The sequence below is a fragment of the Perca fluviatilis genome, chromosome 13 (genome assembly GCF_010015445.1).
Source record: "Perca fluviatilis chromosome 13, GENO_Pfluv_1.0, whole genome shotgun sequence".
Taxonomy (NCBI): Eukaryota; Metazoa; Chordata; class Actinopteri; order Perciformes; family Percidae; genus Perca; species Perca fluviatilis.
Genome location: NC_053124.1, coordinates 28,665,741 through 28,691,837, shown reverse-complemented (window position 1 = coordinate 28,691,837; position 26,097 = coordinate 28,665,741). Strand labels below are relative to the sequence as shown.

The 26,097-nt window shown below is 41.3% G+C and overlaps 1 protein-coding gene across 2 annotated transcripts; it reads left to right on the top strand.

Annotated features, from left to right (window-relative positions):
- The first annotated feature begins 1,365 nt into the window (after positions 1 to 1,365).
- Positions 1,366 to 25,937, top strand: LOC120571335 (C3a anaphylatoxin chemotactic receptor-like). 2 transcript variants are annotated; one of them, XM_039820221.1, is made up of 3 exons: positions 1,366 to 1,499; positions 22,609 to 22,789; positions 23,731 to 25,937. In XM_039820221.1, the coding sequence occupies exons 2-3, from the start codon at positions 22,616 to 22,618 to the stop codon at positions 24,619 to 24,621; spliced, it is 1,065 nt and encodes a 354-aa protein (XP_039676155.1). In that variant the 5' UTR covers positions 1,366 to 1,499; positions 22,609 to 22,615; the 3' UTR covers positions 24,622 to 25,937. The 2 variants fall into 2 exon arrangements, with proteins under 2 accessions (XP_039676155.1, XP_039676154.1); XM_039820220.1 differs by lacking the exon at positions 1,366 to 1,499 and adding an exon at positions 15,770 to 15,913.
- Positions 25,938 to 26,097: the final 160 nt, after the last annotated feature.

The following is a 26,097-nucleotide window of genomic DNA, read 5'->3' as shown; positions in this document are numbered from 1 at the left end:
CACACACACACACACACACACACACACACACACACACACACACACACACACACACACATATACACACACACACACACACACACACACACACACACACAGACATACTTGGTCTTTACTTAAATGTGTTTAAAGGAAATCTGAAATGTTGAATGACTGTGTGTGATGATATAGTGTCTGTCCCTGAGCCCAACGCCTAACGGGGCCAACGAAAGAAGGAAGCGATTGCACATTGAAACATTTCTCAGAGACAGTAGAAAGTAAGAAGGGAAAAAAAAGTGGTTAATTAAATCTGAATGAGAGCAATTAATGACTTACTGAAGGGTGCAGTTACGTATTCTGTTCCCTGAGGCTAAACATATAAGCTGGCTGTACTTTGGGCTTTACATTGTGCACTGCAGGGCTTTATTATGTTATTTTCACTTTTGCACAAAGAATTTCAGCCTTGGCTGACAATAAAGTTGTATCGTATCGTATTTTACTTTTTTAACATGCTATGTTCAACAGCTGAAGATTGGATGAAAAATAACCAAAATCCAGTTTGACAATAGAACAGAAACTCACTTTTACCATCTATTTGTGTATTTTTTTAATTCCCCAGCTCAGCAGCTCTTTTGCAGTTTATTCTTTTTTTTTCAGAAAGCATCAGTTAGTTTGATGTTTACTTAAATTCACTTAAAGCACTAATGTGGTGATTCGGAATTCAGGCTGTTCTCATCCACTATTTGTGTATTTTTTAATTCCCCAGCTCAGCAGCTCTTTTTTTTTTTCAACAGCAATGAACAGTTTATGATTAGTGGGAACATAAAATGATGTTGCAATCAAGTTGAAATACAAATTTTTATTTGTGGTTGAAATCCATTTGCAATCACTTTGAAATTAGTGTGGAAAACCCAGCAAAAATGTAAGAAGTTGTTTGTAAGAAAAATAAAAGTTTGTATAACTTAAAGTCCAACAACACCATGATGGATTATTTGCTTTTTCATGTGAAATAATAACACAAGGTCATTGGCCCTGCTTAGAGGAATGTGATTGGCCGAAAAGACCATCTGATTAACACAAGACGGAGGTCCACTCTGTTTGTTTATGCGTGTGTGTGTGTGTGTGTGTGTGTGTGTGTGTGTGTGTGTGTGTGTGTGTGTGTGTGTGTGTGTGTGTGTGTGTGTGTGTGTGAGAGACAGGGAGACAAAGTGAGTGTGACTCTGAGAAAAACAGAAGCAGTCACATCGGAAGACACAGCCAGACACACATGACATAAAGCAAAAGAGAGAGAAAGAGGAAGGGTGTGTGTGTGTGTGTGTGTGTGTGTGTGTGTGTGTATGAAGGTTTTTTATTTTTTTTTTGGGCATAAAACCACTTGAAGGAACAGTGACACAAGGGAACTTCACTGTGCATAAACACACACAGAGACAGCTCACAAATATGCGTCTTCACTTCTGCCTCTGAACACTGACACTGAAGCAGCTGACCTCATTGCTGCAACATCAGTTAAACATCTGCAGGTAAGAAATAATGACATTTTCGGAGTCAGTTTTTCTAATTTTACAGATGTTTCATATATATATATATATATATATATATATATATATATATATCACAGCAACCTTTCCATATTATGCTGATAAAAATTGATAATAAAAACAATCTGAGGAAGACGGGTAATGTTTTTGCGTGGCATCAACTGCACAATCGGAGGTCAATCTACTGTACGGATGTCATGCTTGACATCATGGTTCACTTTCCATCCTGATAATGGTGATGTAGCCAGGAACTAATATATATATATATATATATATATATATATATATATATATATATATATATATAGCAGAAGAGTCTCTGTGTTTGCGCTGACAGTGTGCAGCCACTGAAGAGTCCATCACTTTTACACTTCATCTAATCACTTAAAAGGTACCGTGCACGACATGTAAAATCATAATCAAATGATTCACTGCAAATCTGACAGACTTAGCTAAAAGGTTATGGCCAGGTCAGGCAGATGCTGGAGAAAAATACTAGCGGAATGACAAAGTATTTGTGATGTATAAGTTTGATGTTGTGTTGTACTTTCTTAAAAGATTGCTAAGGAAGTTGTTCCCTTCTCAGATTGGTTTAATTTTGGAAATTTTCAGTGGTCTCTTCTGCCTTTCAGTGATGTTTTAGTTTCTTTCTTATATTAGCTATCTCAGATTGGCCTTTAGGAGATCCATACCCCCATGTTTGGAACCTCTGATTTATTGTATTTAGGGAAATAGCCAGACAATGGCAAACAGAAAGCATCAGTTAGTTTGATGTTTACTTAAATTCACTTAAAGTACTAATCTGGTGATTCGGAGGTCAAAAAACATCTAGTTGTTGGTTACAGGTAACTGTTCAGGCTGTTCTCATCCACTGTTCGCACATCATTTAATTTGTATAACCAACGTAATTAGGCGTCCAGGGCTGCGTCAAGGAGGAAGTCAGATGGCGTAGACAATATAAGGATTATTTTTGGCTAAGTTAATTGCACCTCATATTGACATTCTGTATACCTGGTAATTATCTCCTTTGTGATGGAGGTAATTGTACACATCAGAGCTAAGAAACCAGAACTGGTTAGGGACTTGGATCTGGTCCACCGTGTTTCATAACATCTTTCACATTTATGCAACACATGCTGATCCAACCCATCATATACGGGCATTCTCGTGTCACTTTTTAAACACACTGGGTAGCCTACCCCTTAAGCGCCCCATGCAGGGCAGGGCTGCCTCTAAGGAGGAAGTCAGGTGACGTAGTATAAAGAGCAAGAAAGTACACGTAGGGACGAGGCCGGGGTGGATGGATGGGTCAAACAAACACACAACTTTCACCCAGGAGGCCGCTGTTTGTGTCTCATGTGAAAGAAAACATCAACGTTGGCAAATTTTAAGTGACTTATTATACTTAACTAACGTCGCGTACTTATGTTACCTAACAAATGCACTTATTTTAACCCAAACCGCAATCTTTTTTTAAATCTAACCAAAGGGCTAAGGGAGCTGTTAGCCCCTGGCTAAGAAAGCGTTGACACTGGCACAATCCTGGCCAGTCCAAGTGGGCTAACCCCGACTTTAGCCTAGGGCTTGCTGGCCCTGTTCTGGTGCAGGGTTAGGCAAAACGTCGACAGTGTGAAACGGGGAAAAGTATGTGTGTTTCGTGTTCCAACTGACATTTAACCTCTGGCTAGTAAAAGTGCAGTGTGAATCTTATAGTGCTGGGCTAACAATGTGTGTGTAAGCCCAGGGTCATATCTTAGCCCAGGGCTAAAAGAATGCAGTGTGAAAAGCATTTAAAAAAAATTTTTACTGCAGGGGCTTGCACATACGCACTGATCGCTCATGTGGCTGGAGATTCGTACTTTGTAAAAGATATCATACTAAAACTGTTTTAACAGCATTTAGATGGCTATATTTTCAACATGTGTAGAGGAGCTGTTATGTAACTTAGACTTCTAAAAGACTTTCACTTTTCAACCAAATCCAGCAGTTTTAATCTGAGATGCCTACCTGCAAATCACTAATATTTGGAAGCCAGAAACACTTAATGTAAAAAAAAAAAAAAACAGTACTGTGTGTGTGTGTGTGTGTGTTTGTGTGTGTGTGTGTGTATGTACATGTGTGTGTGTGTGGTGGAAGGTTTTTTCTGTACAAATATCGAAACAGTCGGCCTTTTTAAAGCAGAAGCTGTGAGCAGACTCAGAGCAAAATCTTTGGCGTGTTGTTGCTGCGAAAAAGTTAAAATGGTTTAGAACAGGAAATCTTTATTGGGCTCAGGTCATTTCTTCTTTACACTACAAAGCCTGAAGCTGCTGTCTTTTGTTGGACTGTTGTGAGTGAGTGTGTCTGATATCATTTCCTTTTTTGTATTCGCTAATTCTTTGACACAAACAATTCTTCATTATTTTCTTGTGATACTTTTTACTGTTGATAGGCAAACTTTTACATAATAGTCTTGCAATGCAGGCTAACAGTGGGCTAGTTCTTGTAATGTTTAATCAGATTAGTTCCCACCACAGTGCAGGGAGGGGTACGTAGCTCACACAGCGGTTAGAGGTCTGTGGTTGTTTGACACAGAGCTAGGGGTCCGTTTCAGGAAGGAGGTTTAACAAACTCTGAGTCTAACCCTGATCTATGAGTTGATTTACCCTGAGATGGGAAACCTTCGACCCCATGGGGGGGAGAGAGACAGAGAGAGAGAGAGAGAGAGAGAGAGCGCAACTGCTTTGAGATCATAGTCTAGACTATAAATATTAAATCTATGTTTGAGATATGTTTTCTCTCGTTTGGTGGGTGTCAGACATCTGCTGAAAAAGTTATTGTATTCATTAGCGTGACTGCTGCACTGTTTAGTTCACAAACATCCAACACACCAAAGTACAAAGACATATAGCGGACCAGACGCAAGCTTTTATTTTGAAAAGTCGAAGCTCGGGGACGGCACCAGCCGGGAGGGCATGAGACGGGAGCATAGACTGTACATTATTAATATATTATGTTATTAATAATAATAATATAAATGTAATATACAGTTAATGGTGTTCTCCAGGCTGCAGCCATACCCGACTCTAATAAAAAGGCAGAGTGTTCTCTCCCCGTGGGGTCGAAAATCAAGCTGTTCCCCTTAGCTGCTCCCTCTAGAAGCCTGGAGAACTTCCGTTGTGTAATCTGGATGCAGCGTTTTTTGTTGCCTTTGTTTTCAGGGTTTGTGTGCTTTTCTTTTTGCCTCGTTTTTTATTTGCAGCACGTTTATGTATTTGGTTGTGTTGTGTGTATTTGCAGCGCGTTTGCTGAATGCTGCGCATGTGTTGTCAAATTAATGAAGATGTTTTCTTAATTTGCTTGTGTTTTGTCTATTTGCATGTGTTTTCTTAAGTTGCAGGGCGTTTGCCCCTGTCGGCCACTGTACACCATTACAATAAAAGGGCAGCATGAATGGAGCCATGATACTACAATTCACCATGGTAACAACCACAAACAAACTGGTTGGTGAAAATACTAATGCGCACAAACAGCGAGTTTGAACATATATTTCATTAAAAAAGCAACACAGTGGCTACTACAAAAGAGAGAATTTGCGTGGGAGAAAATTGCTGCTAGAGTAAATGCGTAAATTCCAATATAGTGTATTAATATCATATTTAGTCATATTTAGTCATATTTAGTCAAGTATAATATTACTGGTGAAATGGTATTGAACCTATAATCTATTTCATTTAGGTGCAATCCTGCGGGCGAAAAAAGTCCTAGGCCTACTAATCCCATTCTGAGGCTTCAGCACCATCATTAACAGAATTATAATTCATAATCTTTTATTTCAAAGGGTTTACATCATTCACCTGCAATACTGGGGAACTCCTTACTGGTTTGAGTCCAGGGAACACTACACAAACGTTTAAAACACGTTTCAGAGCGAGTCACACTCTTGACGGCGCTTTGCTACAGTGGCTTTACTAATATGCTCCGCATCACCAATGTTGTAAAGAAAACTGCCGTTTGCAAAAAAACGTCATGTGACACAAGGAATCTGCTGGGATGTACAGCATGTCCACGATGGGTGATGTTACGCCGGCTACAGACTGGCTGCGTGGCGTGAGTGTGGTGTTTCTGTTGCGTGTCAGTTGCGTGGCGTTTTCTATGTCTTTGCACACCAGAAACATGTCTGACGCGGCGCTGCTGCTGCTAGCCTTGTCTGTACACATGCATGTTTCCCATTGACAAAATGAAATAATAGTGTGTTCTTCAACGCTATATACTGATCTGATTACAGCAAAGACAATGTTAGCAGTATTGACGGCAAAATAGGCTACAGAATATTTTGTTCTGTATTGACGGAAGCAATATTTGAAAATCGATAATTATTTATAATATTTTTCAATTACATTTATATCTGCATTTATGTCAAAACCTCGAGACTTTCAAACATCAAAATGTAATTTATTTAATGTATTTGTGTCAAAATGACATATAAACATATAAACATCCTATTCTATATTCTATTTTTGACGGCATTTTGACCGCGGTGAAAAATAGGGGTCAGTCCTATTTCTAGCATGCCGCGCGTTTTGGCTCGAGCCGCGCCTAAGACATGCATGTCACGCAGGCAGTGTGCAAGCTCTAACCTGTTAACATGGGAGACAAAATAAATACAGACACGCCACACAGCTGAAACGCAGCCAGTGTGTAGCTGGCCTAAGCGATATGAGGACGAATAAGGTTATGTAGGCTCCGTAACTGATAGACTGGGAAGAAAAACGATACCGCTCAAATAGGTAGATCTGGAAATGAAAATGCATCTATAGTCGGGACCTCAATATCCTCTCCCGACGTATGTTTAACTCCCTGCGAAGTCATACAGCTTCTTCATCAACGGGATCGTCGACAAAAGGAAAAACCATGTTTTGGGAAATAAAACGTTTTAGAGTCTGCCTAGCATGGTTAATAAACCAACTATTTTTTTTTTTATTCATGCCGATAACAAACTGCGCTAAAATGCACCTGATACAGACTGACTGAATGAGGAAATGAAGAGCGCTGTGTCAGAGGGAGGAGACTGAGCCCGCTCCCGACCAGGTTAGGTTCACAGACTCCGTTACCATAGTAACTGACTCTGAGGTTAAGTTACCTCTCTTTCTGAAACAGGCTGGAGTTCCCCCTCCCTATTTTTAAACATCTGTTTTATATTAACATATTTTCACTTTGCCACAATCTAATACCAACAACCACAGTGACTCTGTCTTGTTCCTCTGTCCAGATCATTGAAACTTCCTCGAACAGATAAATTGCGTCAGCGATGTTACGTATTCCATGTCTGAGCTCCAGCGGCTGATTCAGAGAGCTGGCACCTTTTTTTTGGTTCTAATTCAAGCAACAACTTATTAACTAACTTATTTAAAAGAGCAACAAAGAAAGATTATATATGGGGTTCCATTTGTGCCAAAATTAAGTCGACATGCTACCTGTCTATGCTTTGTGTCGTCTTCCATGTCTATGTGTCTATTAACTGTCTATGTCTATGTCTGTCTGTCTATGCTATGTGTGAGTGCCGCAAGCTGACTCACTAGCCTAGGACCTCAAAGTTCCTTTGTACTCAACACAAAACGTCAGTAAATACAAGTCTTGAATCCAAAGCTTCTTTTGACTGTTTACTTATGAATTACAAAACATAAAGTATAACAAACTTAGGATCTTTACTTTTCTTACAAATTAACTGTGGTTCTGTGTAGGTCAAAAGACTGTGTTGCTCCAAAGTCCAGTGGCTTCTGGCTGTTTCGCACGGTTCTGTTTCTTTTATACTAAATCTAACAGCCAATCACATTACATTATTCTAGCTCACTGGTCAACTGTGTACATAGCAATTTCTTCGTTCCATTTGCAACACAGGTTTTCTCAGATCTTACAAAATAAACTCAAAATATTATCACTTCCATAGAAATGGCTTCAACATATCCCGGTCCCTAATTGACTAGGCCTTAACATATCAATTATCAACTTAAACTTAAACTGAAGCCATTTACACTTCTACATCTAAAAGTTTCTCAATTCCCTTTAGCAGGAAAGGTAAACATTAACTGGTAAATATTAACAACTAAATACCTTTCACAGACTATTCAAACTAGTAATTTCTATTCAATATTCAATCCACTCTGGTAAGTGTTTGTAGTTTGTTCAAGTCTTTCTCTTTTATCTTCAGTCTTCTCCCTGCAATAAACAAAGTTTAGTTATGGGTCTTTGGATGATGCTGGTCTTCGTCTGAACTTCAGCACTTCGGACAACGCCTTTGGAGTCGGGCATCACTCTCATGATTCTGCCTAACATCCAGGAGTTTCTTGGTAGGAACGAATCTGCAACAAGGACGACATCTCCAACCTTTAAACTTCTCTTTAGGCCGAGCCATTTTTGCCGTTCTTGCAGAAGCGGTAAGTATTCATGAGTCCACCTTCGCCAGAACAGATCCGCCATATATTGTATTTGTCTCCAGCGCCGGCGGGCGTAGACATCATCCTTAGCAAACACACCAGGTGGAAAACTAGGCTGTGTTTTCAACGCGAGCAGATGATTCGGCGTCAGCGGCTCAAGGTCATTGGGGTGGTCTGCGTTTGTGGTTAAAGGTCTCCCATTGATGATACTCTCAACCTCGCATAGGAGAGTATGTAGTCCTTCATCTTCTAAGAGCTGTTGCTTCATAACAGAGCTCAGCACTTTTCTCACTGTGCGAATTTGACGCTCCCAGATGCCGCCGTGGTGGGACGCAGCAGGCGGGTTGAAAATCCATTGCACACCCTTTCTCATCATGACTTCATTGATATGAGACTGATCGAGCTCTGATAATGCCTCACGCAGCTCTCGTTCAGCGCCGACAAAGTTCGTGCCATTGTCGGAACGAAGGATTGACACTTGGCCTCTTCTGGCTTGAAAACGCCGTATAGCATTTATACATGAATCGGTGTCAAGAGAATGGGCTACTTCTATATGCACTGCCCTGACAGTTAAACATGTGAAGAGCACTCCATAACGCTTGACTTTTGCACGTCCTCTTCTGACCTCGAAAGGTCCAAAATAATCCACACCCGTGTTGGTGAAGGGTGGTTTGTCAGGGAGCAGACGGTCTTGAGGCAGATCGGCCATTTTCTGTTCTCCTGCCTTTGCATGCAGTCTTCTGCAGAGGTTGCATTCTGAAATCACTTTTCTTGCTGCAACATTGGCTTTTGGTATCCAATACCGTTGTCGCAATATGGCTAAAACATGGTTCCTACCTCCATGTCCACACTCTTGATGGATGTGGTGGAGAATGAGGTGGGCTATTCTGTGCTGTTTATGCAGAATGGCAGGATGCTTGGCCTCCTCAGGCATCGCCGATCTGTTCAGACGTCCTCCTACTCTTAACACATCGTCTTGCAAGTATGGATCCAGTTTGAAGATAGAACTGTTCCTTTTCAAACAGGAGCCTCCCGGCTGCAAGGCTTGTATCTCCTCTGCGTAAGCTTGTCTCTGACTGTATTTAACCAGTTCCATTTCAGCTCTGGATAGATCTTCCATGGTAAGCATTCTTTTTTCCAGGTTCTTCTTGTACATTACCATTTGCTGTTCAACTATGGATCTGCATTTCTCTGGATCAATCTCACCCTGCTGTATGTTCTGCTCAAACTCTTTTCTCTTCTTGCTCAGGTGCCACAACGTCCCTCTCAAGTGCAAAATCCAGGCTGCTGCTTTTTTCAGCTTATGCCAACTGGAGTAATACTCAACGAGCTGGTTTAATGGATCTGTGCACTTGTTTGGGTTTGTGCACGACACTGCAGCGGATGTCTTCACCTCAACATCATCTTCAGTCAGGTAAGTACACTGTTCAGGTTGTTCCGGCCATTCAACTTCGTCTCGCAGGAAACTAGGCCCCTGAAACCAGCTCTTACTTTCCATGAAGCTTTGGATCTTCAAACCTCTTGAAGCCTGATCTGCTGGGTTTTGTGAGGTGCTGACATACTTCCACTGAGACGATGTAGTCGCTTCTCTAATGAAAGAGACACGGTTTGCCACAAATGTCTTGAAACGAAGAGCATCATTTTCAATGTACTTTAGTACTGTTGTACTATCCGTCCAGAAGACTGACTCCATTAGGGGAACTTCAAGTTCTTCTTTCAACATCTGGTCGATCTTGACTGCAACCGTTGCTGCTGTCAACTCCATTCTTTGGATCGTGATCTGTTTGAGTGGAGCGACTCTGGACTTTCCCATCAAAAAAGATACATGCTTCTCACCCTGGTCATTTGTCAGCAAGAGGTACGACACAACACCATATCCATCTTGGCTGGCGTCTGAGAAATTGTGGATTTGAGCAGCATTTGTAGGCCCAAACGCAGGGGGTTTGAAACATCTGTTCAGACTGAGTTCTGAAAGCTTGGCTAAGTCGGTCAGCCACTTCATCCATTTTCGGCATGACTTTCCGTTGATCTCTTCATCCCAACCCTTCTTCTCTTGGCAGAGATCTCTTAAAATGAGCTTGACAGGTAATAGGAGTGGTGCTAAAAAACCCATCGGGTCATACACCGAACTGACTACAGATAAAATGCCCCGTCTTGTGCATGGCTTGTCCGGCAGGTGTATCTTGAACCTGAAGCTGTCAGAACTTGTGCACCACTGTACACCTAATGCCCGTTCCACTGGTAACTCATCATGCTCCAAATCGAGATCTTTGACTTCAACCGCTCGTTTGTGTTCAGGAATGGAGCACAGAAGGGTTCTGCTGTTGCTGACCCACTTGGTCAAGCGGAAACCACCACTGGCGCACAACGTCCTCAGCTCCCTCACAAGAGCAACGGCTTTGTCTTCTGTGGCTACCGACTTCAAACAGTCGTCCACATAGAAGTTCTTGAGGACTGTCTGTATGGCTTCTGTGGTGCTCTTAGATGCTGCATCTTCCGCTGTTCTTCTCAATGCATACGATGCACAACTAGGGGATGATGTAGCACCGAACAGATGCACACACATTCGGTACTCTTCTGCTTCCACATTCACATTGCCGCCTGGCCACCAGAGAAAGTGTAGCATTTCTGTGTCCGTGTCTGGAATCCTCACCTGGTAGAACATGGACTCGATATCTGCCATCATGGCGACAGGCTCCTGTCTGAATCTCAGCAACACTCCGATGAGGGTGTTAGTTAGGTCAGGCCCTTGCAACAATTGGTCATTTAGAGACACACCTTGGTAAGTTGCCGCACAGTCAAAGACAACTTGGAGTTTCCTCTTTTTTGGATGGTACACCCCATGGTGTGGGATGAACCATACTCTTCCATCACTGCGACTCAACTGTTCTTCTGTAACCCTTACTGCATAGCCCTTTTCCAGTATGTTGTCCATAAAGGCCTTGTACTCTTGAAAGAAGTCTGTATTCCTACTAAACTTCCTCTTCAAAGAGTTAAGCCTCTGTTCAGCAATACCACGGTTGCATGGCATCTTCACCTTGTCATCCTTCAAGGGCAGCTTGATGCGGAAGTGACCATCCATGAGCTGTGCTGATGTTGTCATTGTGTGCATGAACTGCTTGTCATGTTGAGACTGTTCTCGTCTGTCGTCACATCTTCTTTCTGGAAAATCTGCATTGTAGTGCTTTATCAGCATGTCTTCAATGCTTGTCACAGAAATACGGTTGACAAGGAAACTTTGTCTTTTGCCATCGTCTGATTCCTTCTCTTGGCATCTGCTGATTGGCCCATTGACGACCCAACCAAGAGCTGTCTTCACAGCGTATGGTCCATCGTTCTGACTATTAATGATCTCCCATGGCTCCATGGCTTTGTACGCGTTGACACCGATGAGAAGATCAACTTCTGCTTCAAGTTTTGGGAGATGGACTCGACTCAAGTAAGACCACTTCTCCAAATCTTTCTTCTGTGGGATGTTGGCCTTTTTTGCAGGTATATCTGGCTGAGTATACACATTGGGCAGCTGGATGTAATCTTGTTCCTCTAAGCCACACACCTCCAGATCGCTTAGTTCATAGCTATTCACTTTCTGTTCTTGTGCTATAGTGCGAAGCAGGAACTCTGTCTTTCTGCCTCGCATATTCAACTTCTTCGCCAAGTCCTCAGTGCAGAAAGTCGCTGTGCTTCCTTGATCCAGGAAAGCATATGTCTTGATTATCTTTGTGTCTTTCTTGTGTTTTATCTGCACAGGTACAATGGGAAGAATACACTCACTGTTCCCGGCCCCAGTATGGTCAACTCTTCTGCATCCTGCAGACACAAGAGCACTGACTTCACTTGTGCTTTGTGAGCGGTCATCTGCACTGTTCTTTGATGACGCATCTTCCCTAACAACATGCAAGATAGCTGGGTGCTTGAGTGAACAATCTGGACAAGAGGCCCTTTTCTTGCAGTCCTTGGACATATGACCTGCTGTCAGACACCCAAAACAAAGGCCGTTCATTTTAAAGAACTGAATTCTTTCTTTCAGAGGCTGTTCTCGAATCTTGTTGCACACATTAAGTGCATGGTTCTTCCGGCAGTAAAGACAGGGACTTTGAAAGACACTTGCTGACTTGACTGCAAAAGATTTCTTCTCAGGTTGGCTTTTACTGATGTTATTTTCAGTGGCAGACACATTCACAGCAAAGCTGCTTCTTTTAGACTCACTTTTTCTAATGCTTGGTTGTTTCTTTGTGTTGTTCTGATTACCTGAAGTAGAATCCAGGATGTCTCCAAACAGTGGGTCATTGGCAACCTTTGCTTGACGGTACACAAATTCCACTAAATCAGGAAACCTGGCTCTTTTTCTTCTTCTTTCTTGAATGTCATAAGCATAACTTCTCCATTTTTCTTTCAGTTTAAATGGAAGTTTGGATAAAATGGACTTCATGTTGGTAGGGTTGTTCATTTCTTCCATGTAGTCGACATCATTTACTGTGTTACAACATCCAACCAGGAACAAAGCAAAGGCATTCAATCCTTTTCTGTCTTCTGGCCTTATCTGAGGCCATTCCATAGCCTTCTTGATATAAGCTGTAGCGATGGTCATTTCATCTCCATAGTGACGTTCAAGCAGGTCTCTGGCTTCTTTGTAAGCTCTGTCGGGTCTCATGTGCTCACAGCTCCGAATGAGATCAAGTGGCTCCCCACTCGTGAACTGTTCGAGGTAGTACAGCCGGTCTTGATGACTGTCTGTCTTACTGTCGATAGCATGCTCGAATGCCCTTATGAAAGATCTGTAAGTCAGAGGATCTCCTGTAAACGTGGATATGTCTCTTTGAGGCAGTTGAGACAAACTCTGCTGTTTAATGAGCATCTCGGTGACTTCGTTTTGACGCTGTAGCACTTCATGCAGGCTATCTGTAGAAGAATCTGTGTGATCATGATGATTAAGATGCGGCGTGCTGCTGCCAGCATCAAACCTTGACGATGACTGTCTTCTAACTGAAGCACCAACTTGAGTGGCTGGCTTTGGATTAAAGGTAAGAGATGGCTTACCAGCTCCACGATGCACATGATCGTCAACATTGTGTTTTTCTTGTCTACGCGTCAGGGGTTCCAATCTTGGTTTTGAAAGTGGCTCTACTAAATCGATAGATTCATGAGCATCTTTAAATTCTTCATACACCTTTAATTTGGCATCTGAAGCAGCAAGCTCAGTTTCAAGCTCCAGTTGCTCTTTTCTAATTCGCAAGTGAATTTCTTCCTGTTCTATTGCTTCTCTCTTTTTCATTGCTGCAGCTCTTGCCAACAGCGCTTCACGTTCAGCTCTAATTCTCAGCATTGCAAAATTAGTACTGGAAGTGTGGCTTACCATAGAGTTAGCTTTGGATACAGTATCACGTGGCCGTATATCATCTTCCTCATCTTGTAAGACAGCTGCAATCCATTTGTTTGTGTCTTCTATAAACCCCTTGAATTCCGAATATCTGTCCTCATAAGCATCTTGATCCGCTTTCTTATCTTCTTCATCTATTAACTCGCACAACTCTTCATTAATCCGTTCATACTGTCCTAAGTATCTTTCAAACTTTAGCAATGCTTCATCTTTAATGAAATTAACATTGTGTCCATTTTCCTTCAATTTGGCTAAGTCATTCTTCTGTTTGGTTATTTGTGCCAACTTTCCCTTGCGTTCTCCTTTCAGCCTTTGTATCTTCTCCTGTACAGCCTTTTCTGTGGGCTTTGGCGCCCTCCTTTGGTCAACACGCGCAGCTGCGCTTTCATCTGCCATGTCATGTCTGTGACTTGGTTTTCGGCCGTCTTGGTCTAGTGTTTTCGTTATCAGCCGTTAGCAGGTTTCCTCACTTCAGCCCAGTCGATTAGCTCGCCGTCATTAGCTCACCGTCCTCACGAGTGGCTGGCTTCTTCTTTTTGAATATAAATTATATTATCACTTCCATAGAAATGGCTTCAACACTATGTGTCGTCTTCCATGTCTATGGGCCCTATTTTAACGATCTGAAACGCAAGTATGAAACGCAAAACGCAAGTAGCTTTGTGGGCGGATCTCGGGCGCTGTTGCTATTTTACCGGCGGGATAAATGACTCTTGCGCCCGACGCAAATCTAAAATGGTTTGGTCTGAAGTAGCTAGGTGTGGTTTGGGCGTAACGTGCAATAAACCAATCAGAGCGTCTTCTCACATTCCCTTTAAGAGCAGGGCGCTTGTTCCATGGTGGCTTGCTATTATGGCCGGTGATTTGCCTGGCGCACGCCAGCGGAGCTACCCGTTACGAGATCGCGGCAAAGTAATAAATGCCCGTCTTGGCTGGGTGGCGATGTTGCTCGCGACCACTCGGGCGCATCTCCTCAAGTCTGGAGAGGATTGCTGCAGCCATGGAGCACCACCTGCACCTGTTGTGCCTTTTCCCTTTCCTCCCCCACTCCATCTCCATCCACCCGCTCCATCAGGAGCATCGTACCGATACTCCAGATTCACCAGATTCCGCCGGAGTGTCCAATCCCACCGTAGTTCAACATCACGTCTCCTTAAGTCCTCTAATATTTCCTCATTTATGTCATCAACACATCCATGATTCATGGAAATGTGTAAAACACAACAAGCCACAAAGAATGCTGCGACTTTTTGAGGATTGTACTGTAAAGTGCCTCCTGACCTATCCAAACACATGAAGCGCATTTTCAGTAATATTTTCCTTTGTAATTATGTATGGTTTTCAAAAATGGGAACTGCTGTAGATGAGAGAAGTGTATGTGCGTTGTGCACACGCTACATTATGGCCAAGCATGCGTCCCTAAAATAGCATCTGAATAACGCGCTACTGACTTTAGACTAGCGCCACTGACTTTAGACCAGGTTTTTCCTGGTCAGTGGCGGAATTGTTTTCTGAAACTGCAGAATAGCACCATGTAATGTTTGCGCCGGAACACGCCTCCTCTTTTTCGCTGAACCGCCCCCAGGAGCGCAAATACATTCCCTAATTTACCGACGTGCGTCTGTGGAGGGAAAAGTCCGCTGTGCGTTGGGTGCAAAATAGGAATGATACATGCGTCGGTGTACAAAGGCAATTGCGCTGAGTGCAAGATAGGGCCCTAAGTGTCTATTAACTGTCTATGTCTATGTCTGTCTGTCTATGCTATGTGTCTCTTTTGCAGTTTCTTCTTTTTTTTCTTCTTTACTTCCTATTACTGTGATCAAACCGTGACCCAGCAATGACCCAGAACTGTCAACAGCAATGAACAGTTTATGATTAGTGGGAACATAAAATGATGTTGCAATCAAGTTGAAATACAAATTTTTATTTGTGTTTTTTTTGTGTGTGTCGAAATCCATTTGCAATCACTTTGAAATAAGTGTGGAAACCCCCCAAAAATGTAATAAGTTGTTTGTAAGAAAAATAAAAGTTTGTATAACTTAAAGTCCAACAATACCATGATGGATTATTTGCTTTTTCCTGTGAAATAATAACACAAGGTCATTGGCCCTGCTTAGTGGAATGTGATTGGCTGAAAAGGCCATCTGATTAACACAAGACGGAGATCCACTCTGTGTGTGTGTGTGTGTGTGTGTGTGTGTGTGTGTGTGTGTGTGTGTGTGTGTGTGTGTGTGTGTGTGTGTGTGTGTGTGTGTGTGTGTGTGTGTGAGAGACAGGGAGACAAAGTGAGTGTGACTCTGAGAAAAACAGAAGCAGTCACATCGGAAGACGCAGCCAGACACACATGACATAAAGCGAAAGAGAGAGAAAGAGGAAGGGTGTGTGTGTGTGTGTGTGTGTGTGTGTGTGTGTCTAGATGAAGGTTTTTTTTTTTTTTTTTGGGCAATAAAACCACTTGAAGGAACAGTGACACAAGGGAACTTCACTGTGCATAAACACACACCGAGACAGCTCACAAATATGCGTCTTCATTTCTTCCTCTGAACACTGACACTGAAGCAGCTGACCTCATCGCTGCAACATCAGCTAAACATCTGCAGGTAAGAAATAATGACATTTTTGGAGTCAGTTTTTCTAATTTTACAGATGTGTTTCATATATATATATATATATATATATATATATATATATATATCACAGCAACCTTTCCATATTATGCTGATAAAAATTGATAATCAAAACAATCTGAGGAAGACGGGTAATGTTTTTGCGGGGCATCAACTGCACAATCGGAGGTCAATCTACTGTACGGATGTCATGCTTGACTCCTCAGTTGAGTACAGCCATCAAACATGGTTCATTTTCCATCCTGATAATGGTGATGTAGCCAGGAACTAATAAATAAATATATATATAAATATATATAAAAGAGCAGTCACTGAAGAGTCCATCACTTTTACACTTCATCTAATCACTTAAAAGGTACCGTGCACGACATGTAAAATCATAATCAAATGATTCACTGCAAATCTGACGGACTTAGCTAAAAGGTTATGGCCAGGTCAGGCAGATGCTGGAGAAAAATACTAGCGGAATGACAAAGTATTTGTGATGTATAAGTTTGATGTTGTGTTGTACTTTCTTAAAAGATTGCTAAGGAAGTTGTTCCCTTCTCAGATTGGTTTAATTTTGGAAATTTTCAGTGGTCTCTTCTGCCTTTCAGTGATGTTTTAGTTTCTTTCTTATATTAGCTATCTCAGATTGGCCTTTAGGAGATCCATACCCCCATGTTTGGAACCTCTGATTTATTGTATTTAGGGAAATAGCCAGACAATGGCAAACAGAAAGCATCAGTTAGTTTGATGTTTACTTAAATTCACTTAAAGCACTAATCTAATGATTCGGAGGTCAAAAAACATCTAGTTGTTGGTTACAGGTAACTGTTCAGGCTGTTCTCATCCACTGTTCGCACTCATACCTCCAAAAGGTAATGCATCATTTCATTTGTATATAACCAACGTAATTAGGCGTCCAGGGCTGCGTCAAGGAGGAAGCCAGACGGCGTAGACAATATAAGGATTATTTTTGGCTAAGTTAATTGCATCTCATATTGACATTCTGTATACCTGGTAATTATCTCCTTTGTGATGGAGATAATTGTACACAACATTTATTTGCAGCACGTTTATGTATTTGGTTGTGTTGTGTGTATTTGCAGCGCGTTTGCTGAATGCTGCGCATGTGTTGTCAAATTAATGAAGATGTTTTCTTAATTTGCTTGTATTTTGTCTATTTGCATGTGTTTTTTTAAGTTGCAGGGCGTTTGCCCCTGTCGGCCACTGTACACCACTACAATAAAAGGGCAGCATGAATGGAGCCAAGATACTACAATTCACCATGGTAACAACCACAAACAAACTGGTTGGCGAAAATACTCATGCGCACAAACAGCGAGTTTGAACATATATTTCATTAAAAAAGCAACACAGTGGCTACTACAAAAGAGAGAGAATTTGCGTGGGAGAAAATTGCTGCTAGAGTAAATGCGTAAATTCCAATATAGTGTATTAATATCATATTTAGTCATAAGTATAATATTACTGGTGAAATGGTATTGAACCTATAATCTATTTCATTTAGGTGCAATCCTGCGGGCGAAAAAGTCCTAGGCCTACTAATCCCATTCTGAGGCTTCAGCACCATCATTAACAGAATTATAATTCATAATCTTTTATTTCAAAGGGTTTACATCATTCACCTGCAATACTGCGGAACTCCTTACTGGTTTGTGTTCAGTGAACACTACACAATCGTTGTGATGTTTCGCCGACTACAGACTGGCTGCGTGGCGTGAGTGTGGTGTTTCTGTTGCGTGTCAGTTGCGTGGCGTTTTCTATGTCTTTGCACACCAGAAACATGTCTGACGCGGCGCTGCTGCTGCTAGCCTTGTCTGTACACATGCATGTTTCCCATTGACAAAATGAAATAATAGTGTGTTCTTCAACGCTATATACTGATCTGATTACAGCAAAGACAACGTCGGCAGTATTGACGGCAAAATAGGCTACAGAATATTTTGTTCTGTATCGACGGAGGCAATATTTGAAAATCGATAGTTATTTATATAAATATAAATATAAATTACATTTATATCTGCATTTATGTCAAAACCTCGAGACTTTCAAACATCAAAATGTCATTTATTTAATGTATTTGTGTCAAAATGACATATAAACATCTTTTCCTATTCTATTTTTCTATTTTGAACGCGTGTTGCGTGAAAAATAGGCGTCAGTCCTATTTCTAGCATGCACGCGTTTTTCGAGCCGCGCCTAAGACATGCATGTCACGCAGGCAGTGTGCAAGCTCTAACCTGTTAACATGGGAGACAAAATAAATACAGACACGCCACACAGCTGAAACGCAGCCAGTGTGTAGCTGGCCTAAGCGATATGAGGACGAATAAGGTTATGTAGGCTCCGTAACTGATAGACTGGGAAGAAAAACGATACCGCTCAAATAGGTAGATCTGGAAATGAAAATGCATCTATAGTCGGGACCTCAATATCCTCTCCCGACGTATGTTTAACTCCCTGCGAAGTCATACAGCTTCTTCATCAACGGGATCGTCGACAAAAGGAAAAACCATGTTTTGGGAAATAAAACGTTTTAGAGTCTGCCTAGCATTTTTAATAAACCAACTATTTTTTTTTTTATTCATGCCGATAACAAACTGCGCTAAAATGCACCTGATACAGACTGACTGAATGAGGAAATGTAGAGCGCTGTTTCAGAGGGAGGAGACTGAGCCTGCTCCCGACCACATTAGGTTCACAGACTCCGTTACCATAGTAACTGACTCTGAGGTTAAGTTACCTCTCTTTCTGAAACAGGCTGGAGTTCCCCCTCCCTATTTTTAAACATCTGTTTTATATCAACATATTTTCACTTTGCCACAATCTAATACCAACAACCACAGTGACTCTGTCTTGTTCCTCTGTCCAGATCATTGAAACTTCCTCGAACAGATAGATTACGTCAGCGATGTTACGTATTCCATGTCTGAGCTCCAGCGGCTGATTCAGAGAGCTGGCACCTTTTTTTTTGGTTCTAATTCAAGCAACAACTTATTAACTAACTTATTTAAAAGAACAACAAAGAAAGATTATAGCTCAAACTTTCTTTAAATATTAGTTAGATTTTACAGAGCGACAATCGTTTAAATTGGATATACACACTATTATCAGTGACATTTTGGTTGTTTTCCCTTGTTTGACTTTAGACAGAACCTGTCTCAGGAATAAAGGGAGTTGGTACTGAAATGGTAAATACCTGTGGCTAATCAAAGGTGCAGGATATGTCTCAACGAGCTTCACAGAACTGCTTTTCATGTCATGTCTCAAGAAGTCAAGCTTGTGGTTTATCGCTGGTACGCCACATTGTTTTTGTGTGTGTGTGTGTGTGTGTGTGTGTGTGTGTGTGTGTGTGTGTGTGTGTGTTTGTGTGAAGTATGAAAGAAAAGAGTTTGATTCACATACCTGTCAAGTTTTGGATTTGAAAATAAGGGACATTTTCCAGTGCCCACCTCGAGCAGTCCCACCACCCCAACAAGAAAGCTAAAATCACCACTTGATGCAGAATGCTGAAAACATTTACAATTTATAACATTGCTTGTCTTTACATTTACATTTTATTTGCATTCCTCACATTCTTTTCATTTCATATTGCTTTTCTTTTACAGTTTTTTTTTTAATTTCACACAACTTTTCTTTAGTGAGTTATTGTACAAATTTGTTGCAGACTTTGCATTCTTTAAGGAAGGAGTGTTTTGGAAGGAGTGTATTTGTGGGCTGGGCCAGAGTGGTTAATTTTACATAAGAGTAACGTCATCCTATTTTCTGTAACAATCATTACCATGCTAAACACCCTTTCTGAACTTGCATTGCTATGGGGAATGCATAGTAAAGCCTGCATAAGTTTTGGCAGCGCACCGTCTCTGTCGTAGCATCCATCATCCGTCTCTGTTTTTTTTCTTCTTTTTTTCCCCCGCGTTGTCACTCATCATCTGACCTCACACACTAACCTCACGACAACTGCCACCTACAGTACCTGTAGTAGGATACTGCACGTGGCAGTTATCGCGAGGCTAGTGACAGAGCTCAGATTGGGAATGTTTTTTTTCTTTTTTTTACTCCGCTCGGGCCCGGGGTATTATTATTTTTTAATAACGCAGGTTAAAATACGGGAGATTTACGGGAAAATACTAATACGGGAGGACGGCGGGAAAGAAGGGTAAAATACCGGACTTTCCCGGCCAAAACGGGATACTTGACAGGTTTGGATTCAAAATAAATGTAACTTTATTTTTTATTGTCTGCATGTATCGTGTGTTTTGCTTCAGTTACAAATGCGCAGTTTTTAAATGATGGACCTGCAGCTGAATTAGAATGAATTAGAATAGCAGTAGAAAAGTATTCAGTTTAACCCCTGAAACTGATGAGTATTTTTCACTCAAATGTGCAAGAAAGATTTCAATCAGGAGAGACTTCCTTGCAATTATGAACATATTTATTGTACAGACAAACATGCAAATATAACAAATCTCTGGAGATTGGACTCCATCGAAACCAAATGTCATAAAGGGTTAAGGAAACCCAAACATATCCCCCGATGGAGTCCAGACACTGGTGGTGGTGATGGAGGAGCAGATGAACCATCAACAGCCAAGCACAGATGACACCCAGGTCCGAGGGCGTGACCACCGGTGGTAGAAGGGGAGGAGGCGGGACGCACTCTATTTCCTGAAACGACAACTGCCAACCGTGGAAGAGAGAGCAGATTTTAAAGCAGGATGTCATGCTGTGATAGGCCCGTGACAAATGGCCGACTCTGATTGGTTTACTAACGACACAGCTGGATCTGATTACTACTGACAAGTGACGTACCATGAAACAGCTGATCATTATGAGATGGAAAAGGTATATGAAGTCTTCCTTTTAGAATTTACGCTGAGCTTCATAACTACTGAGAAAAATGTCAGAGCGCTTGCAAATGATAAACAACAGAAGAGACCTGCGTAATGTTATCTAATGAATTATATACTTTTCACATAAACCACTCATGTGGGAAATGTTACGATTGATCTTGCTATTTACTTTTATTTTCTAGTAGGACATAAACCCTCGTCTCCTGGGTGAAAGTCAACCTGCCTTTTTTACCTTATATAAAATGAGAGGATCATCTTATCTCAGTTAATTGAAGATAATCAATTTGATCTCTGAACCCTCAGAAGTACAGCTTGCGTTAGCTTGATCTGCAAGCCTCTGTCACAGGCATTTAGTACAAAAGTACATAAATACACCTTCCAGCAACTCCAACTAGCTTGCAAGCTCACTATTGTACATGCACAAATCAGCTGGAATGCTGTGCAGAAGTTTGTTAGGTAATCGCAGACAAAGTTTAAACATTTTATACTTTATATTAGACCCAAATACTATAAAACATTATCTTAATACAAAAGAAATCACATAAAGCTACGTGTATCAGGCACACATAACATTTAACAGGAAACAAAGAGTGTAAACAGATCATTTTCACACCCATAATTGTATTTTAAGCCAACACACACACACAGACATGTGCAATTGTATACAGATTGACACATTCTCAGACACTGAAGCACAATGACTCATCTGACTCGTCACATACGCACAGATTATCCATAAACACATAATTCCTACCGTTGACTAATGTTTATTTTCATAGCATCATATGCAGATTAAAGCTAGTGATCAGAAAAGATTACTCGTTTGAGAGAGGTGTTTCTTGCCCCTCATGTTTTACTAAGATTCTTGGGCGGAGTGTTTTTCGCATGTCAGTAAAAGAGGAAGTAACCCAAAACCAGGAACTTTTAAACCGGCCTCGAAATTAGATCTTTGGTTGACCAGGAACCTGTTTTAGTCTCCTCACTGCTGCAAGATTAGAGAAAACAGGAAGGAAACACAGAGTTGTCTTTGTAATAAACAGTTTGAATATTTTCCCACAAAAATGTGAAATTCAGTTTGACCCTTTTTGACAGACCTGCATTCTACGGCTAGCTGGTGTTAACATACATTGTGTTAAATTAATAAAGACTTTGTAGATTATAACAGATGTTAACAGACCATTCCCCAACTTGTCAAATACCAGTACACAATCCGCACTTTGTGCATACAGAGACTTGAAGCGGTGACCCTCCAGTTCCCAAACGTCCACACGGACTGAGCTATGCCGCCCCCAAAATAAACTCATTTTAGCATTCGAAGATGATCAGTGTATTTCAAGAAGTTGATGTATGATTCTTGCACTTTTTGGGTTGTACCCATGGTTGAATGCACTTATTGTAAGTAGCTTTGATTCTGCTTTGACATAAAATGTAATGTCATTTACAAATGAATAACTTCTCCAGTCATGTGTGTCCTAAAACCACTTAATTTGCTTCAAATTAACTTACGTACTGTATTTTAAAAGGGGCAGTAATGATAATTGAAAAAAGTGGGCTGGGATTGCCTCCACATGGCTCTCACAGACCAATCCCCAACTTGTCAAATGCCGACAGTTTGACTAGACTGTGCAAAGGTTTTACCCCTTTTCAGGCTCTGCAGAAACAAACCTTTTCACAAACTGTATTTTTATATAGCCTTTAACTAATCCAACATGACCCCCATATCCCCTTGTTTTTATTCCCCGTTGTCTGTTAGAGCAGGAGTTATATGATGGGTTACATTTTGATTTCAGTGTATTCTCTGTTTTACAGCCAGACCATGTCTCCCAATGGTTCCTTTCCCACCCTTAAGCTTTCCAAGAATGACCAGGCGACAACTGTGGATGTCGACGCCATCATGGACAACGTCTCCATCGTCCTCTACACTCTGACCGTCGTGCTCGGCATCCCAGGGAACTTCATGGTGATCTGGGTGGCCGGGTTCAAGCTCAAGGTGGATTTACAAGAGAGTTACAAATAGAAAAAATAAATATTTTCCTGAAGCTGATTGTCCCATTAGTGTGTTGCTAATCTCCATAAAGAGATATTATTAGTGCATTCCATTTGTACTCGGATGTCTGATTTTCCAAGGTCAAAGTGTGAAACATTCCCCATGACCTCGGATTTTCAAGCTCGGAACTCAGGCATCCGCCGAGTACCCCGTGCTAAAAATCCAACATGGCTGCTCCGTGCATCAACAGTTGTGAAAGCTGTCGTAACATACAATTATTAGCACTTCTGTTTTATTTGTGTTTCACTAAATCAGTCGTACACGCAGCACTGTCCAATTTCTATCTGTTCTATCTTGTTGTTACGCTGTTTGCATGCACAAAAGAACAGCCTAATGCGTTGTTCTAAACTAGCATTGCTAGCAATGGCTAACCTAACTAGAGCTAATGAAAACAATCAAAATCCAACTTGTAAATGGAACGCATTCAACTCGGGTGTGACGTTGTTCCCAGCGTCGGCTTCCAAGTTCTGAGGTAAATGGAACGCACTATATGATTTATAAAAGCCCAGACCACTGAACACTACATCTGTTTATTATGCTCCATAATTTTCTCTCCAACAAGCCAAAGTCAAGTCACAGTTCATCTGTTATATGCCTAGTGCATGGGTATTTGCAATATTTAAATATAAAATAGACTGAGCTCATTTCTGCATTCTGAAAATCAACTCAATACTTGTATTTAGAGCATACAGTGTGTTATTAAAGCATTCAGCTTATGTATGCTGCCAAAAGTATTATCACACTGTTGGTTCGATGTTTTACTTTAGTTAATGGTCGCACTCAGGACTTTTTTTTTGCTAACAAAACGAGAAATTCTCCTTTTGGTCTTGATTCCCCTTCCTACATTTTTACTTTTAATTTATTATGTTCTCCTTTCTCCTCAGCCAAAAGTCACAAACGTGTGGCTGGTGAATTTGGCGATTGCTGACCTAATCTTCAGCTTCACGCGGGTCTTCTCTCTCACTAAGAAGCTCTTCTTCGACCACTGGCCCTTCGGCATCTTCATCTGCAAGTTCAACGGCTTCTTCAAATACGCAAACATGTTCTGCTCCGTCTTTCTGTTGGCTGTGATCAGTCTGGACCGAGCGCTCTGCGTCTGGCAGCCCGTCTTCACCAAGCGACGGCGCACCCTGTGGGTGGCGAGGGTGGTGGCTGTCTGCGTCTGGAGCACCTCGATCCTTTTCAGCGCTCCGTACTTCGTCCACCGCCAAGTCTACCTGGGGAAGAACAACTTGAGCAAGTGCTCTTTGGAAGTGAAGGAGGCGAAGGAGGGGAGCAGCGGCACTAAACTGGCTCTCTACTCGATCCGCTTCCTGTGCGGCTTCATGTTGCCTTTCATGGTCATCCTCATCTGTTACATCCTGGCCGGATTTGGCATCCGACGCACCCGCCTGTCTGGGAAGTCCCGCCCCCTGCGCATATTAGCATCATTAGTTGCCGCCTTCTTCCTGTGCTGGGCGCCGTACCACTGCCTCCTGCTGGTGAAGATGGTGGACAGTAAGAACGCTGTGGTGAAGATCTGGCATCCTTTGGCGAAGGGCGTCGCCTACTTTAACAGCTGTGTGAACCCACTGTTGTACTTCTGCATGGGGCTGGACGTGAGGGGGCGCTTCAGGCAGAGTCTGGCAGGGGTGTACAAGAGAGCTCTGGCAGACGACGTGGATGGACAGACGACCGAGTCCAACGATCGCTCCTTGGATGACAGCAGCGGGTTGAAACACAGTACAGTCAGAAAAGAAAGGAGTCAGACAATATTGGGTGTAGATAAAGTCTGAGGTTCTCCCAGAGTTTCTTTGAGCATTTATAAAAGCAGCTAGAGAGTTCATTCTTTTTGGAGCAGAAAGCTAACCTTCTGTCTATTGTGATATTGTGTTGCACACTTCGTGATTTCGTGACGTCTGGTGCAAATCCGCGTGAAACCATTCTTAAATCATCAAAATGCCTTTTATATTCTGCTCATAAAAACGAGCATATCTCAAAAATGTTCAAATAAGTTCTGGAGTATTGAGGAAATATTTTGCTTAGTTTCTACATTTAGAAATCTTTTGGATCAATGTGTTTTGTGTGTTTGTTTAGTTAAATTAGATGAAAACAGATGTATTATTTTAGACACAATTTCAATGCTTTTATTCATTATAATGGCTTAGTGACTTGCATAACCTTTTAGCTCAGGTTGTACTGATTTCGACAGTACATGCAAATAACTTTAGTCTTGTGGAGAGAACCACCTGGAAGGGCTTTTGAAACTGAATTCTACAACTGCCATTCAAAAGAACCTTTTATTTATCACATTTTCCTGTAAAGTTGTGTTTTGATGCATGTGATTAAAGTCACAGATGGAAAGTGGAAGTGTGGTGAGTATGGTGGAATAGGAAAGAAGACAGAGGGAAGTGAGACTATTAAAAGGAAAGCCAGTAATAACTTGACGCTGTCTTGTGGTCACGGGTCACAAGGAAGGGTAGGTGAATTGAATCTGTACAGCGTTTGAAATAATCTGTCACTTGGTTTCTATGCATATTTTCGTTTTCTACCATCAGAGAAGCTCCAAAGGGTTTTATTGTACATAATAAACAGTAAGCTCGGTTCAGAAGTGGGCAGAGCATTCACGGCTTTTATGGGACAAATGCATCTGGATAATAATAATAAAACGAAGCCTATAAGCTGCACAATGAACATTAGTCCTTAGCAACCGACTCATAAAAAGAAAATGTAGTTTCTCTGTGGATTACTTACACACGTCTGTGCAATCAGACTGTTTACCTTGAACTCAATGCTTTTTAGGTTTCATGGTATTTCTGTTCTGCTGTTTCCTGGAGCAGCAGTATCATGTTGAATGATCACAGTGTTAACACTTTGATTTAAATGTCACTGCAATTAGGGATTATGAACCCAGTTCTTCTTTGTTTGTTGTACATTTCTGTAACGTTTCTGTAACACATATTACTTTGTAAATAATATAATATTATAGAGAAACTGTTGTATGAAAATAGGTTGTAGGAAATATGTGTTTAAACTTTTTAACTGTGCAAAAGTTGTCAATAGATGCCATAAGTGTTGGTGGTCCTTTATAAATAAAAGAATGTTAACTGTTCTAGTGTCTTTAATATGCTGTCTTTGGACATCCACGATCGTAATTTGCATGGTAATTAAAGAAAATACCACATTTCAAGTTTTTTTCAAATTTTTCAACCTTCTCTCCAAAAAAGCAATTTAAATTTCAAGTATTGATCAGTTCTTCAGGACATATAGTC